Source organism: Colius striatus, chromosome 2 (assembly GCF_028858725.1).
Source record: "Colius striatus isolate bColStr4 chromosome 2, bColStr4.1.hap1, whole genome shotgun sequence".
In the NCBI taxonomy this organism is placed as follows: Eukaryota; Metazoa; Chordata; class Aves; order Coliiformes; family Coliidae; genus Colius; species Colius striatus.
In genome coordinates this window covers 61347795-61361578 of record NC_084760.1, presented here as the reverse complement: position 1 = coordinate 61361578, position 13784 = coordinate 61347795, and the positions used below count along the sequence as shown (strand labels likewise).

At 39.6% G+C, this 13784-nt stretch overlaps 1 protein-coding gene across 4 annotated transcripts in view; it reads left to right on the top strand.

Moving 5' to 3' along the window:
- Positions 1 to 10933, top strand: part of HBS1L (HBS1 like translational GTPase) — a 62827-nt gene extending 51894 nt beyond the window's left edge. For all 4 annotated transcript variants that reach the window (XM_061990727.1, XM_061990726.1, XM_061990728.1 and 1 more), the window contains 6 exons: positions 3434 to 3538; positions 5908 to 5998; positions 7549 to 7657; positions 8256 to 8356; positions 9278 to 9422; positions 10252 to 10933. In XM_061990727.1, coding sequence (XP_061846711.1) covers positions 3434 to 3538; positions 5908 to 5998; positions 7549 to 7657; positions 8256 to 8356; positions 9278 to 9422; positions 10252 to 10263 — 563 coding nt within the window. In that variant the 3' untranslated portion in view covers positions 10264 to 10933. The remainder of the gene's footprint in view (positions 1 to 3433; positions 3539 to 5907; positions 5999 to 7548; positions 7658 to 8255; positions 8357 to 9277; positions 9423 to 10251) is intronic.
- The last annotated feature ends 2851 nt before the right edge of the window (positions 10934 to 13784 follow it).

Sequence of the window (13784 nt, the reverse complement as noted above, 5' to 3'; positions counted from 1 at the left end):
TTAGGAGCTTTATGTGTATGGGTAGTCTTGAACAGGAATAGTAGATTTTCAAGCCCTGTTCTTTGTTGAATTTTAGATAGGACTGCTGAAGGAGAATCACACTGGAAAAGAAATTGAAGAAGAAAATCTGCATAACCAGCTAGCTGGCTGTGCAATGAGTTGATGGCTCTGTGGGACATAATTTTGGAGTTTCTCTTTCCCATATCGGTTCTTATTGCCTAACTGAATATTTCTCAAACTTTTTACAAGTGTGACTTTAGGCTCTTTTAGCTTCAAATCCTAGATTTTAAAAAGTTTGACTTGGTCCTTTGATGTTCATTGTTGTAGCTGGAAATAATGATAAACTCCTTGATTTTCATATAAAAATTGGGAAGGAGGGATGTGGAAGAAAAAAGGTAATGGTGATGAGACTTTCATAACTGGCCAAGGATTTAATGAAAGGCAGCTAGCTCTTCTCTAATACTAATAGAAATAGGGGCAGCAAGTAAGAGTAACCAGTTCTTATTCCTATTATCTGGCCACCAAGATTATCAGGAGACTGGAACATCTTTCATACAAGGAAAGGCTGCAGGAACTGGAGCTGTTTAGTCTAGAGAAGAGGAGACTGAGAGGAGATCTTATTAACATTTACAAATATCTAAAGGGTGGGTGTCAGGAGGCTGGGACATCCCTCTTTTCTACAGTAGCTAGCAACAGGACAAGGGGTCATGGGATGAAGCTGGAACACAAAACCTTTCACTTAAATATAAGAAAAAACTGTTTCACTGTGAGGGTGAGGGAACAGTGGCACAGACTGCCCAGAGGGATTGTGGAGTCTTCTTCCTTGGAGGTCTTCAGGACCCGCCTGGTCATGTTCCTATGCGACTTGATCTAGGTGGACCTGCTTCTGCAGGGGAATTGGACTAGATGATCTCTAAAGGTGCCTTCCAGCCCCTACCATTCTATGATTCTATGAAGATAGACTACCTTGAACCCTTTAGCCTTTTATGGTAAACTTTTTTTTTTTCTTTTTTTGCCAGTTATATGTTTGCATTTACAGGTGGTTTAGAAGAAATAAGGTTTGTAACACTCATCCCATTGGAAATGTTCTGCAGGTCATAGAATCAGAATGGTCCAACCTTCCTGCAGAAGCAGGTCCACCTAGATCAGGTCGTCCACCTAGATAATGATGTACATGTCCTGGATTGGCTGTCTTAAAGTACTGGAGCCATACTGTTTGCTGTTGAAACCTTGTATGAGAATTTACCCTAGTATGTGAACACTAGTTTTGTCATCTGGGCTGTCACTGGGTTTTGTTTGGTTTTTTGTTTGCTTTGTAATGTTTTGAACTGTGGGAAGGTGTGTTAGGATTATTGACTGAGGTTTTTCAAAATATTATCATAGCTTCTTTAGTTACAACAATAATGTTTATATTGAGTTACTGGCACAGGCTGCTCAGGGAGGGTGTGGAGTCTCCTTCTGTGAAGGTTTCCAAAACCTTTGTAGGGTTCATTGCTAATTGTGGCCTTTTAGGTGTTTTTTAGGCTGTTCTTACTTTATGATCTCATAATTAACTTGGATGCCACCAGAGGAAGTAGCTGCAGGCAGATAAAGCAACATTTGTTCTCACCCCTATTCCAGTGCCCATGCATGCTCAGGAGGACCTCTCCATAGAAGTGTGTAAAAAGTGAGAGTGCGAAGTGTACTCTTAGGTAGTTTGGAAAACCCCTTTCTTTACTAAGGTTACCCACACAAATGATTCATCTACCTCACCCTGATTTCAGCTGTTGTCTTCCATAGCCTTCCTAATATTTTCTCCAGGCAAACTCTCTTCTGATCTAGGAAGTTCACCACTGCATCAGTCCCCACTAACCATATTATAATGCTGTCTAGAGTATAACTTGGCCTGAGTTTAGAAAATCCTTCTCTAGCAGCCAAATCCTGAAGACAAAGAACGTGCCCGGGCAGATCTAGAGTACCATGACACAGAGAAATCAGGCCACTTTTATGCCCTGATTCTGTCCGCCCGCTATCCGTTTTGTACTTGCATTGATTTCATGGGGAGCTGAGGGAACTTGACACATTGCAGGAAGCAGTGTACATGGATGAGGATGAAACTTTAAAATACCACACTGATTTGGTGAGACGGAGCTGGGGATGCTGTGGAAAAAAGGAGAAACGGTTCTTGATTGTGCTTGGAAATAGTTGCAAATCTGGAACCAGTTCACATTTCTGGTGGTCTGCAAGGGCTTGCATAGCCAGATTAAGCTTCTTTTGTGTAACATTGAGGTGATGTTTGTATCATGACTTGAGGATTCTTTTTCTAGCTTCTTATTTCTAGCTAGTTCTTCCAACTGTTCTTAGTTCTACCAAATATCTGCTTCTCCAGTTTACTGCTCTGTTGACATCTGATGTTATCTGTTAATTGACTGCATTCATTTCACTTGCTGGAACAAATAAAGGAAAATTAGCTCATAGACATACTGGTAATGTTGTTCCAGCTAGCTAGCTAGAGGTATTTTTCAATAATGGTGATGAATGCAAAAGAGCAAGTTGCTGGTATGTGACATCAGGATTTGAGGACAACTGGATCTTTTGAATTCAGCTTTAAATTTTAGTTTTTAATCAAATGTGATACACAAAATACCGAGATGCTTTGCTTACCACACAATTTTAAAGTTCAGCAAGAGGTATCTTTGTTGTCTGTGTAGATGCTGAAAATGTCATTGTAGAAACACTTCACAAAATTCTTTTTAAACACACCTGCAAACATATGCTAAGGAGAAGAGCTATTTCTTAAAGAATATGTGCATAAATGTGCATGTGTAGCTCATCTATTGAGAATAACTGATGTCATTCATATAATGAACAGAGTATTAGTACATTGAAGAAGAAAAACTTTGCAGATCTTTTATTCAGAAATACTTAAGTAATCCACAATTATAATGGCTCCTCATATTAAACAGGACTGAATCAAATCATTGATTTTTCAGGATTAAAAGTAGTATGTAGGATTCTGGCCCAGCTAAACAGTAAATGGCACAGGAATTTGCACCTGTATGCTTGGGAATTTTTGAGAAGTCTGTGGTATGGTTTTTTGTCTGTAATTTTATTGAGAAAGTACTGAATTAAATAAAATTGCTAGAAGTTAAGGGGCTTAATTTCATATTGAAAAACTGAAAAATATTTCTTCACATACCTACATTTGCTTAAAGAAGGATATTTCTCCCTTAGTTCTGACAAACATAAGATCTAGAGGTTTTGAATTTAATGTTTCATTTTCATTATGATGCACAGATGGCTAACTTGCAAGTACTGAACACTTTACTGGAGAGGAAAAAAAACCGTCTTCACTGTATTAAAAACTTATCTATGCATTGCTGAAGAGCTGTCTTGTGGTGGGAAACTAACCTTATTGTGAAGTTTTTTGAAATTATTACTGTGTTTGTTACAGATCAAGGGTCAGGATTTTGTGTGACTGGTAAAATAGAAGCAGGCTATATACAAGTTGGGGAACGACTTCTGGCAATGCCTCCCAATGAAACTTGCACTGCAAAAGGTACAGTCTTCAGAAGCATGTTTACTTTCAGGTCAATACTGGCTAGAAGCAGTTACTGAAATGGTAACAGACTGTCAAACTGATACTAACTGTCAAACATAAAATGTGAAAGCATAAAACGGATTTCTTTAGATGTGACTGTGTCTGTATAAATATGTCTATGGAGAGTATGTGAAATCTTGCATGTTGAGTTTTTTACCCTGTCAGATATTCCAAATGTTGTAGGCTTGTGATTTTTGACATTGCTTCATGAAAAACCTGTAAAAAGATGTTGAGTTCCATCAATGTCTACAAAAACATGCAATACAGGAATCAATAATATTCAGCTTTTCTGTGGAGTATTTTTGCTCTTTAGGAAGTATGAGGATGTTGAACAACCTTTAGAAATAAATCCTATTAATTAGATGTAAAAAAGCTAAACAATTAAGGTTCTGGTGTTTGTTTATGAGACTTGTTACCGATCCTTTCATAGTATACACATTTTGAGGAGGTAATTGTCCTGAGCAGCTACAAAAGAGAAGAAAATTGAAATTAAATTATAATACATTTGATTTCTAAAAAGAGGAATAGCTAAATTGAGACACTAAATGTTTAGCTGCTTTCTGATTAAGCTTGCTGTCTTTATGTTGCAGAGCTGGTTTTGTTTCATATGCAGAAAGATAAAATTATGATTTTCCTACATTGATCAATGAATAAAAAATTAAGCCCTCAAAATAAATTAACAGGTTTCTGTTTTTAATGATACTTAGCTTGAATTCAGCAATGTGCTGGTTCAGCTATCCTGTTCTGTTCCAGAACCTGATGGTTCAGTGCTAATTTAGGAAGCTCTTCATTGTGCCTGTTTATATAGTTCTGTGCACGTTGTTCACATGCACAGGAGTAGTACAATAATGTGGATTAATAGAGTTGTCAGACCACTATAGTCACTCTTCTGTTTTGGGTAATAGCATGGAAAAAGATGTATTTTGTCTGACTATCCCTAATATGTTTTTCTTTTCTTTTGTACTGCCTCTGAAACACAGATAGAGGTTGAGATATTAGTTCATTAAGCATGTCTTATTGATATTTAATGTAAAGAAGAGATAATTTATCATACAATATTTATTAAAGGTAGTGTGCACGTTAGGATTCTGGTTTTTCATATCAAGGGGCAGAGTTTCACTTACTCTGTGAGAATTGCACGTATTTGTGAAATAATTATCAATACTGCTTGAAAGAACAGTACTTGACATGCTTGTAATTGAATGATGCTTTCTGTCATGTTGTTGACAAGTGGTTTTGGGAGTAGATTTGCCAATCAATAAATACAATCTATCGTGAAATTTTTTAGCCTAGAGAAGAGGAGGGTGAGCAGAAATGTGATCACTCTCTACAACTACCTGAATGGAGAGTTGTAGGGAGATGGAGTTTAATCTCTTCTCTCCGGTAATGAATAATAGGACATAAGGAAATTGATTTAAGTTGTGCCAGGTGAAGTTTAGGTTGGACATTAGGAAGAACTTTTTTACCGAGAGGGTTATTAAACATTGTAACAGGCTGCCCAGGGAGATGGTGGAGTCACCATCCCTAGAGATAGTCAAAAGATGCATAGATGAAGCACTGAGGGGATATGGTTTAGTGATGGACTTGGCAGTGTAAGGTGAGTGGTTGGACCTGATGTTTGTAAAAGTCTTTTCCAACTGTAATGATACTATGATTCTGTGAAGTAGAACTAGATCCTATAAATGTATGAGGTATTTCTAAAATTAGGGTGTGTTTTTCTTCTTCTTGGTGTTTCCCAGAAACCTCAGAATGTTAGGCCAGGAGCAATTGTTCTTGTCCTCCCTCGCCTACCAGGTTATCTTTTAAAGCCAATAAAACACATGAAAAGTCAGAGTAGAATTGCTTTTAAAGCTGCTTTCTAATAGACGCAATGTCGTAAGCGAAAGGCATCAGTTACGCTTTTCTTTATGAAAGAGTCAGCAAACTCGCTTAAGGTAAATGAAAGTTGACATAGTACCATTAAAGTACATGAAAGATGCGGTCTGGGGTGTGCGTGTGCCTCAGAGGATGGGTGGGGCAGATGCGGAGATAATGCATTTTCGGGACTGCGTCATCTGCACTGTCTGACAAGTGCCAGGTCCCCTCTTCTGGCTTAAATAAAGTCATGGTATTGTGCAGGGTGGGGTGAGAGAATAGCGAGTCTTCACCAAGGGGGGGAAAACAGCTTCCTCAGTCTTCTCAGTTGAAGAGCTTTTACTCTCAACCCATTCATACTGAAAATTGATGAGTAATGGTTGATGAAGCACAAATGGCCCAAACAGAGCTGTTTGTTTGTAGCTCAGAACCTAGGTACTTCACTGTGAGGTTCTGTTCTTACTCATTTCCAGGAATCACACTGCACGATGAACCAGTTGATTGGGCTGCAGCAGGAGATCACGTTAGTCTCACTTTGACCGGCATGGATATCATCAAAATCAAGTGAGCAAAGCTGGGTTTCAGTCTAAGTAACGGTTTGTTTTTAATGAAAAGCTTTGTAACTATTACACTTAACAATTGGCGGTTTACTTGAAGAATGATGTGGCTACCAGGATATTTAAAACCAAAGTGATGCATATCACCTGGCTTGCATGTACAAACGTTGGAAACATCTGCTACACGTACAACGGCAGCCTCGGAAGAACACTGTTAGTTCTGATACTTTGCCCCAGTGCTGATACTGGTAACCTTCAAAGCCTCTTTGTTTAAGACTTGTCCTTTGACATCTTAACTGCTGAATTAAGTAAATCCCTTTTTCTAATAAAACAAAAGGGTTTTCAAGCAATTATCAAATCATAAGTCATTCTAACAATACAGATGACATTGCGTTCTGATCTGGACAAATGGAATTGATGGAAATTGCTCAACCTTTTTAATTGCTTGTAATTTTTGTTGACTAAATGATCTCTAGAGGTCCATAGAGACATGGTAAATCTCTGTCTGTTTCAGTCTATAGGTTTCATGCGAAGATCTTAGATAGTAGTTGAAAGGTGTTGTTTGGGCTAGAAAATGAGACCCATAATTTGTTTAACTTTTTTACATTCCACTTGGACTTTGCAAACTTTTAAGCTACTGGTTTAAAAACTCCTTGTGTTGATAGTTTTGCAAATTTCTGCTCAGCTTTTAAGGGAAAAATAAAGTGTTTTCTGGATTGCAGCTTCATTATGGGGTGTGATTCTCTGTGGTGAATGGCGGTGAGGGGGAAGGTCTTATTCTACTTACTGAATGAAGGCTTGAGTCAATTTGTTACCTTGATGTCATTCATCTTTTTGAGATACGTTAGATTTGTCAAGAAAAGGTACAAACTTTTAAGTCCTCTTCATGTTCGTGAAATTTGATTACATCTGACATACACATTTAATCCTGTTGTTTGTTGTTTTCGGTCATGTTTTCCTGGGTGGGATTAATTTTCCTTTCATTTTAGATGTCTAAAACCGACCACTGTAAAAAAGCCGTGTCTGGTCTACCGTATTGACTTGTAATGAGCAGCAGCTTTCCTGTGACTCCACACAGAGTTTTTTGGAAATGATTGCTGCTGAGAGGTTAAGTTTTGAGAGTCCTGATCATGACGATCCTTTCTCTACAAAACATTTTGAGTTGGAGTTACAGGCAGCAGCATGGCAATTTTGGGTACTTGGCAGTATTTCATGCTATTGATCTGTAACAATCTCTGAATGAAAGTTTAATACTTCAAAGTACCTATGCACAGGAAACAGTGACATTTGTAGAAACTTATTGGCAATGGACATAATTGTTCACTGAACTGAACAAACTTCTTCATGCATACCCACAAAATACCATAGACATTGTCTAGGAATTATTTTTGTTACAGGGTTTAAGATGGTGTTTTTGATTTACATTCCCCACCCCCACCAGGTTATATGAAAGTATTATAGTCTTTGCTTGTCTTAAATATTTGTCTTTTACTGTGCAGTGATTAACACTTGTATGTCAGGATATGTATGAGTTTATTTTGTTCTCCTCTTTTATAGTGTTGGCTGTGTATTTTGTGATCCAAAGGAACCTATTAAAGTTTGCACTCGTTTCAGAGCTCGGGTTCTCATCTTCAATATTGAGGTTCCAATCACTAAAGGATTTCCTGTAAGTCTCTATGGAAGTTCCTGTGTTCATTCAAGTTGCTGAAGGCTTTTTCTCTCAGTGTTTAACCTCCCAAATCAGAGGCATTTAATGCCCAGAGGTAGTTCTGTCTCTCCAGTGGAAACAGATTCTTTGGTAATTTGAAGAGCATGTGAAGGACTGTTGTGGTTGCTTTTGCATGTTCTTACTGGATTTTAATACATAGCTGAGCCATTTCAGAGAACATGATTTCCACCAGTCAGACTAGGCTGTCCTTTGGAAAGCTCACACTTTGTAGGAGTATAGTGATGTACTTAGTACTAAGACACCTTTTAAAGTAAGTAAAATATTACTTCTTACTACAGAACTGCACTGAAGTGGCAAAAGCAAAACACTTAAGAATGAAAATGTATTTATAATGAGTACATGACCTTTCTATCTTATCTGTAGGGAGCACAATGTTTAGGAACAAGGAACAGTTACTGAATGTGAGACAGAGTTTCTTGTGAGAAGTTTTATGAGCATGTTTTTAAAAATCAGTCTTAAGTTGATGTTTTCCACTATTAACACCTTAGCATGTCTCATTACTGTAGAACATTTAATAACTGAAGAATATTTTTAGGTGCTGTTACACTATCAAACTGTAAGTGAACCTGCTACTATTAGAAGACTGTTAAGTGTCCTGCACAAAAGCACTGGTGAAGTGACACAGAAAAAACCAAAGTAAGTGTTTCAGGTAGTTAATAATTACTCAAGAAATGGACTCACTTCTGATTGATACACAATGTATGGAGCACCTTCTTTTATGAAGCAATAATGTGCTTGTAAGAATTTGCTTTCACTGTTTCAGTTGGTTTCATGTTTAGCTATCAATGTGCTTTACAAAGTGAAAAACCTGCTGCCCCCTTAAAAATGCAAAGCACCTGAAAAGTAAAATGACTTGCTGAGGGTCACTTGCAGAATTAGGAGGGAATCCCAGAGTACCAGCCTTGCACTTTAAGGATTTTTTTTAGGATTCTTTTTTTTTTTTTACATTATCTGTTTTCTTTCTGTAATAACACGGGATCCTTGGTATATTCTGGACATAGATTACTGTCTAAAGTAAACTCGACTATACTGTGAGTCAGAAAAGAGGATATTTAGGGAGTCTTCCCATAAAGTTAAACTATGGCAACATCTCCCTAGTTATTTAAAGCTGTATTTGGGTAGAAATGCTATTTGAGATGTTAAGCATCTTTCCAGAAATTACATTTCTGAAACAATTGCTGAAAGGTAATGGGAAGAAAAATCTTGACATCTGCAAAGGAATGAACTGTCTTTTTAGTCATTGGGTTTGAAACAAGACTTGATTTCTACTAGACATGAAAATAATGGATGTTAATGAAATAATTCACTTAAATATTGCTAAATTTTGTGGTAGAAGCCCTTTTCTAGAAGATTTTAAAGAAAACTTGGATGCTTTTTTAAAAGCTATGCTCCAGGCAACTAAATTTTCAATCTAGTGGCTTGGATTATACTTAAAATCAAACTTGATAATTATACTTTTGGTTTTCAAAGTTGACTTTTTCCATTTATTCACTGTTCTCTATTTTTTATTTGTTTATGCATGCATATATTTAGGAGTTTTCTCTTATTTACCTCCAGGTTCTTGTCTAAAGGACAGAATGCTTTAATAGAACTACAAACTCAAAGACCTGTTGCTCTAGAATTGTATAAGGATTTTAAAGAGCTTGGGAGGTTTATGTTACGCTACAGTGGTTCCACTATTGCTGCAGGACTTGTTACAGAGGTATGGCATTTTTGTAATGGATTGTTCTATGCTGTACAGGAACAGTGTTAACTTTCACATAACACTTAGTTTTTTGTGTTTAAGACCTGGTTTACATCCTTTAGCCTAAAAAGTGAAGTTGTTCTGCTGAAGAGACAAGAAGATGTGAGGAAAACTTACCACGCTTCTGTTCAATTTTTTAGGAGCAAAAATTTAGAATTTTTGAATGTTATACATTTTTTCCCTCCTTTCTCAAGTTAAAAGATATCCCTTCACCATTCTAACATATGTTAGTCTTTCTGAAATCTAATTGTCTGTATAAATGTACCAGAAGTAGTTTGTAAGAAATAGGTGTGGGCCATTTTTTCCATTAACCCAGTTCTGGTACTGAGATTTAAAGCTGAGGCATTTGATGCCAAAATTTGGAACTGGAGCATGAGAATTTCTGGCTTCTCTCTGTGTGTATAGGAATGATATGCTAGGTCTGTCAGAGGTTCTAGGCTTTATGGAGCTTTATGCTCTTAACAATCTATCTGGTCTTAAATAGGATCCAGAATTAGGGCTTTAGTTTTGTACCCATTTTTCATTAAATTTTAACTTGAAGTGAATGAGGTCCAGCTGGATCTATGATGCCTGCTGTTTGTAGGGATTAGGGGCTAAATAACGCCCTGATTATTATTTGAGAATTACTGTTTTAGTACTTTTAATCTTGTTCCAGAGAATTTCAGAGCAAAAGGAATTCTCTTTTCCACAGCTAACTCTATCATCTTGAAAAAAAGCTGTGATTGTTTTACATTTAGTACTTCATTTTTTTCACCATAGGGTTTTTTCCATTTCCTTGTATTTTTAGATTAAAGAATGACAGTGGTGCCAGAACCTCTACCGTCCAACCAAAATGCAATCAGATATCCAAACTTCTGTTTAAGAATCCAGTTGCTTCAGTTGAAGGTACAAGTGCAATTAACTGGGGAGATGGTGATGATGACAACAAAAGCTAAATTGTGTGAGACATCTGGGGAACGCTTCATCAGTCTCTCCCACTGCAGAACAAGATGCCAGTTGACAAGGAAGAGCTAATGTTGTACTTCTCGATCTCAAGAATCTCATGTGTTTCTCCATGTGGAATTTAGCCCTTAGAGTGTCTGATGGAAAAATCTTAGACAGCTGAATTAGAGAAAAAGATGATGAATCATCATGAAACAAACTCCTTACTTCCAGATATAAATTGTTTACATATTTTCTTTGATTTGCTTTTTTTTTTTTTTTGCTGCACATTAATTCAATAAAGTAACTTTATTGGTCTAATATATTTTTAGGTTTGAGTTGAAGGCATATTCGGGGGAAAAAAACCCCTATTTACTTTGGTTTCAAGAGAATGGCTTGTAGTATTATCGTAGGGTTGTTTTCCCTGTCCTCAAAATTATTTAAAAAAGAGAAGTTTTCTTTTGCTGTGTAGTGGAAGCTGTGCCAACATTGGCTAATTTTATTTTTTAAACTGTTAAGAATAATAAAATAACTTTGTCTGAGCATAATTTTTGGCTTCTTCATGTTTTGTTATTTAAACGCTCTAAATTGTGTTAAATCATGCTTTACTTTCCATAAGTCAGAAGTTTCAGACTAAACTTATGAGTTAAAATGCGAAACTGGCATGCAACTTGTCTTTCTGTGGAAATAATGTCAGTTTTTCTCATGTTACACAGTGCAGCTACTGTGCACACACGTTGCTTTCGTCTGGACTTAGTGCTCTTTTGAACAAAAGCTGGCAGTTTAATCGGTGGTGTATGCTGAAGCCAGATTGTTGTGCTTACCCAAGCCTGTAACTCCTTCCTGCTTTTCAGTAATAGGGGGAGTGAAACCTTGCAACTGAAAAGAGAGCCCTTCTGCTGTCTCTAGAGTAAACTCAGGACAGACACTTTACTGCAACTTAGAATTTAATTTTTTTCGATAGGAAGTGAGAGAGGATCTCAGGTGTTTTAGGACTTGTACATGAGTGTGGGGTGGAGACTGCTCATGCTCATGCTTCCCCACATAATAGTGTGGGGAAGGAACTAAAGTACTTGCTCCACAGCATCAGTCACTGAGGTGTTAACCAAAGTAAAGCTGTGCCCACCACAAGGAAGAACACAAATAACCCATCATTGTTACTTAGTTCCAAGTGGTGTATAGTCCATACCTACTCTTCCCTGTGCTGGTTTTTGGTAGGTAACTTTTTTGCACATTGTCGTGGTTTAGGCCCATCAGGGAACAAAGACCACAATTAGCCTCAAGTACCGAAGAGGCTGAGAATTGCTCGAGGGCAGGGAGGGCTTAATTGCCGCTTAAGGTCCAGGACAAAACTGACCAGGCCACTCGGTTTGGGGAAGAAAACAGAAAATAATTTAATGCAACATCAACTAAAACATACCCCCCAAAAAAAAAAAAAACCCAAAACATAACCAAAATGAAACAACACAGAGTAATACATCAATGGAAAGTCCAACCAGCCTTTTTAAGAACACCTTCCCGCCACACCTCCCCTCTTCCCGGGCTCAGAGCCCTGATCCCGGGGTTTTTACCTTGCCCCCCCCTGAACGGTTCGAGGGGGCAGGCAGTGGAGGTCTCAGTCAGTCTGCTCCCAATAGCTTCTGTCGTCTGTCCCTCCTCAGGACGGGTGAACTCCACACCAGTCCTCCCTGCAAGTCCGTGGGGTAACTCACACACACAGCAGCCCTGCACGGGCTGCTCCGACGTGCACCCATTCCAAAGGCTGCAGCTCCTCTCTGCCTCTCGTGTGGGGCTGCTCTGCGGCCTGCAGGCTCTCCAGCACGGCCTGGGCCATGGCCGTCTCCCCACACAGTCCCTCGCCCGTCCGGGCTCACTCACATGGAGCTGCTGGTGGCTCAGTCCTGCCATGGATCTCCATAGGTTTCAGGGGCACAGCTTGCATTCTCGCCACGGCTTGCAGAAGGGTCTCCGGTCTACTGCTCCTCCTTCCTTCCTCCTCTGGCTGAAGGGTCCGCGTGGTCGCCTCCATCTTGTATCACCCATACACCTCCCGCCTCGCATTTCAAATTCCTGTCCCCTAAAATAGTGATGGCAGAGGCGCCAGATTGGCCCAGCCGGGCCGGAGGTGGGTCTGAACCCAGGAGCCGGGGGAGGGTCCGCAAACTCTTTACCGGCTCTTCACTGCAACCCGCTCCCCCTGTTACTAAGCCAAAAGCTGCTCCTTGCTAAACCAGAACACACATACATGCTTGCATCCCAGTTCAGCAGATAGTTGCGTGTGACCACATAGATAAATTGTACTGTTGACTGCATGTATGTTTGTAGAAGTATCAGCAATGCTTTGCATGACTTTTATAAAATCTTATGGGTCTGAAATACCTGAAAACTGTTATTGGCAAAACTGAAGCCTGTGAATTGCCACTCTTTTTTGCTTCTTCTTATAGTCCAGAAATAGCATTTAGATACTTAAACAGTTTCAGCATGCCAGCTGTGAAGGTTTCAGGACACTTTTGGGATTCAAGAGACTCATACTGCCAAGCTCCTGCATTGAACCTGTTCCACTTGAACTTGCCTTCAGACCTTGAAAATGCTTAGGTTGCTTTTAAATCATGGGACTATCTGCGCTACAGACAGCAGATAGCATGTCTTCAGTTTTAAGACTTATAGTGGTTTTGCCTGAGCCAGGTTTTTGGTTTTTTGGTAGCAGGGGGGCTACAGGGGTGGCTTCTTTAAACAAAGAACAGCCAGAAGCTTTGCCCTGTAGCTGACAGGGCTCATGCCAGTCAATTCTAAGATGGACCCTGCAGCTGACCCAGGCCTGGCCCATAAGTAACTGAAGTAACACCTCTGTGAATAACATATTTGAGAAGGGGAAGAAGTTGCTGCACAGCAGCAGCAACAGGGAGTGAGAATGTGAAAACATCTCTGCAGACACCAAGGTCAGTGGAGAAGGAGGGGAGGAGGGTGCTTAGGCTCCGAAAGAAGGACTCACCTGTGACCTGTGGTACAGCCCATAGTGAGGCAGCTGTGCCCCTGCAGTCCATAGAGGCCACTGGGAGCAGAGACCCACTTGCAGCCCATGGAGGACCCCACGCCGGAGCGGGTGGATACCTGAAGGAGGCTGTGACTCTGTGGGAAGCTCACCCTGGAGCAAGTTCCTGGCAGGACCTGGGAGTCCATGGGGAGAGAGGAGCCCACGCTGGAGCAGGTTTGCTATCAGGACTTGGGATCCTGTGAGGGACTCACTCAGGAGCAGTCAGTACCTGAAAGACTGTTCTCCCTTAGGGCTCTGTGCGAGGTGCTGCCGTGGAAGACCACATGCCAGAGCAGTTCATAACGAACTGTAGCCCATGGGAAGGACCCACCTTGGAGGGGTTTGTGATGGACTGTCTCCTTTGG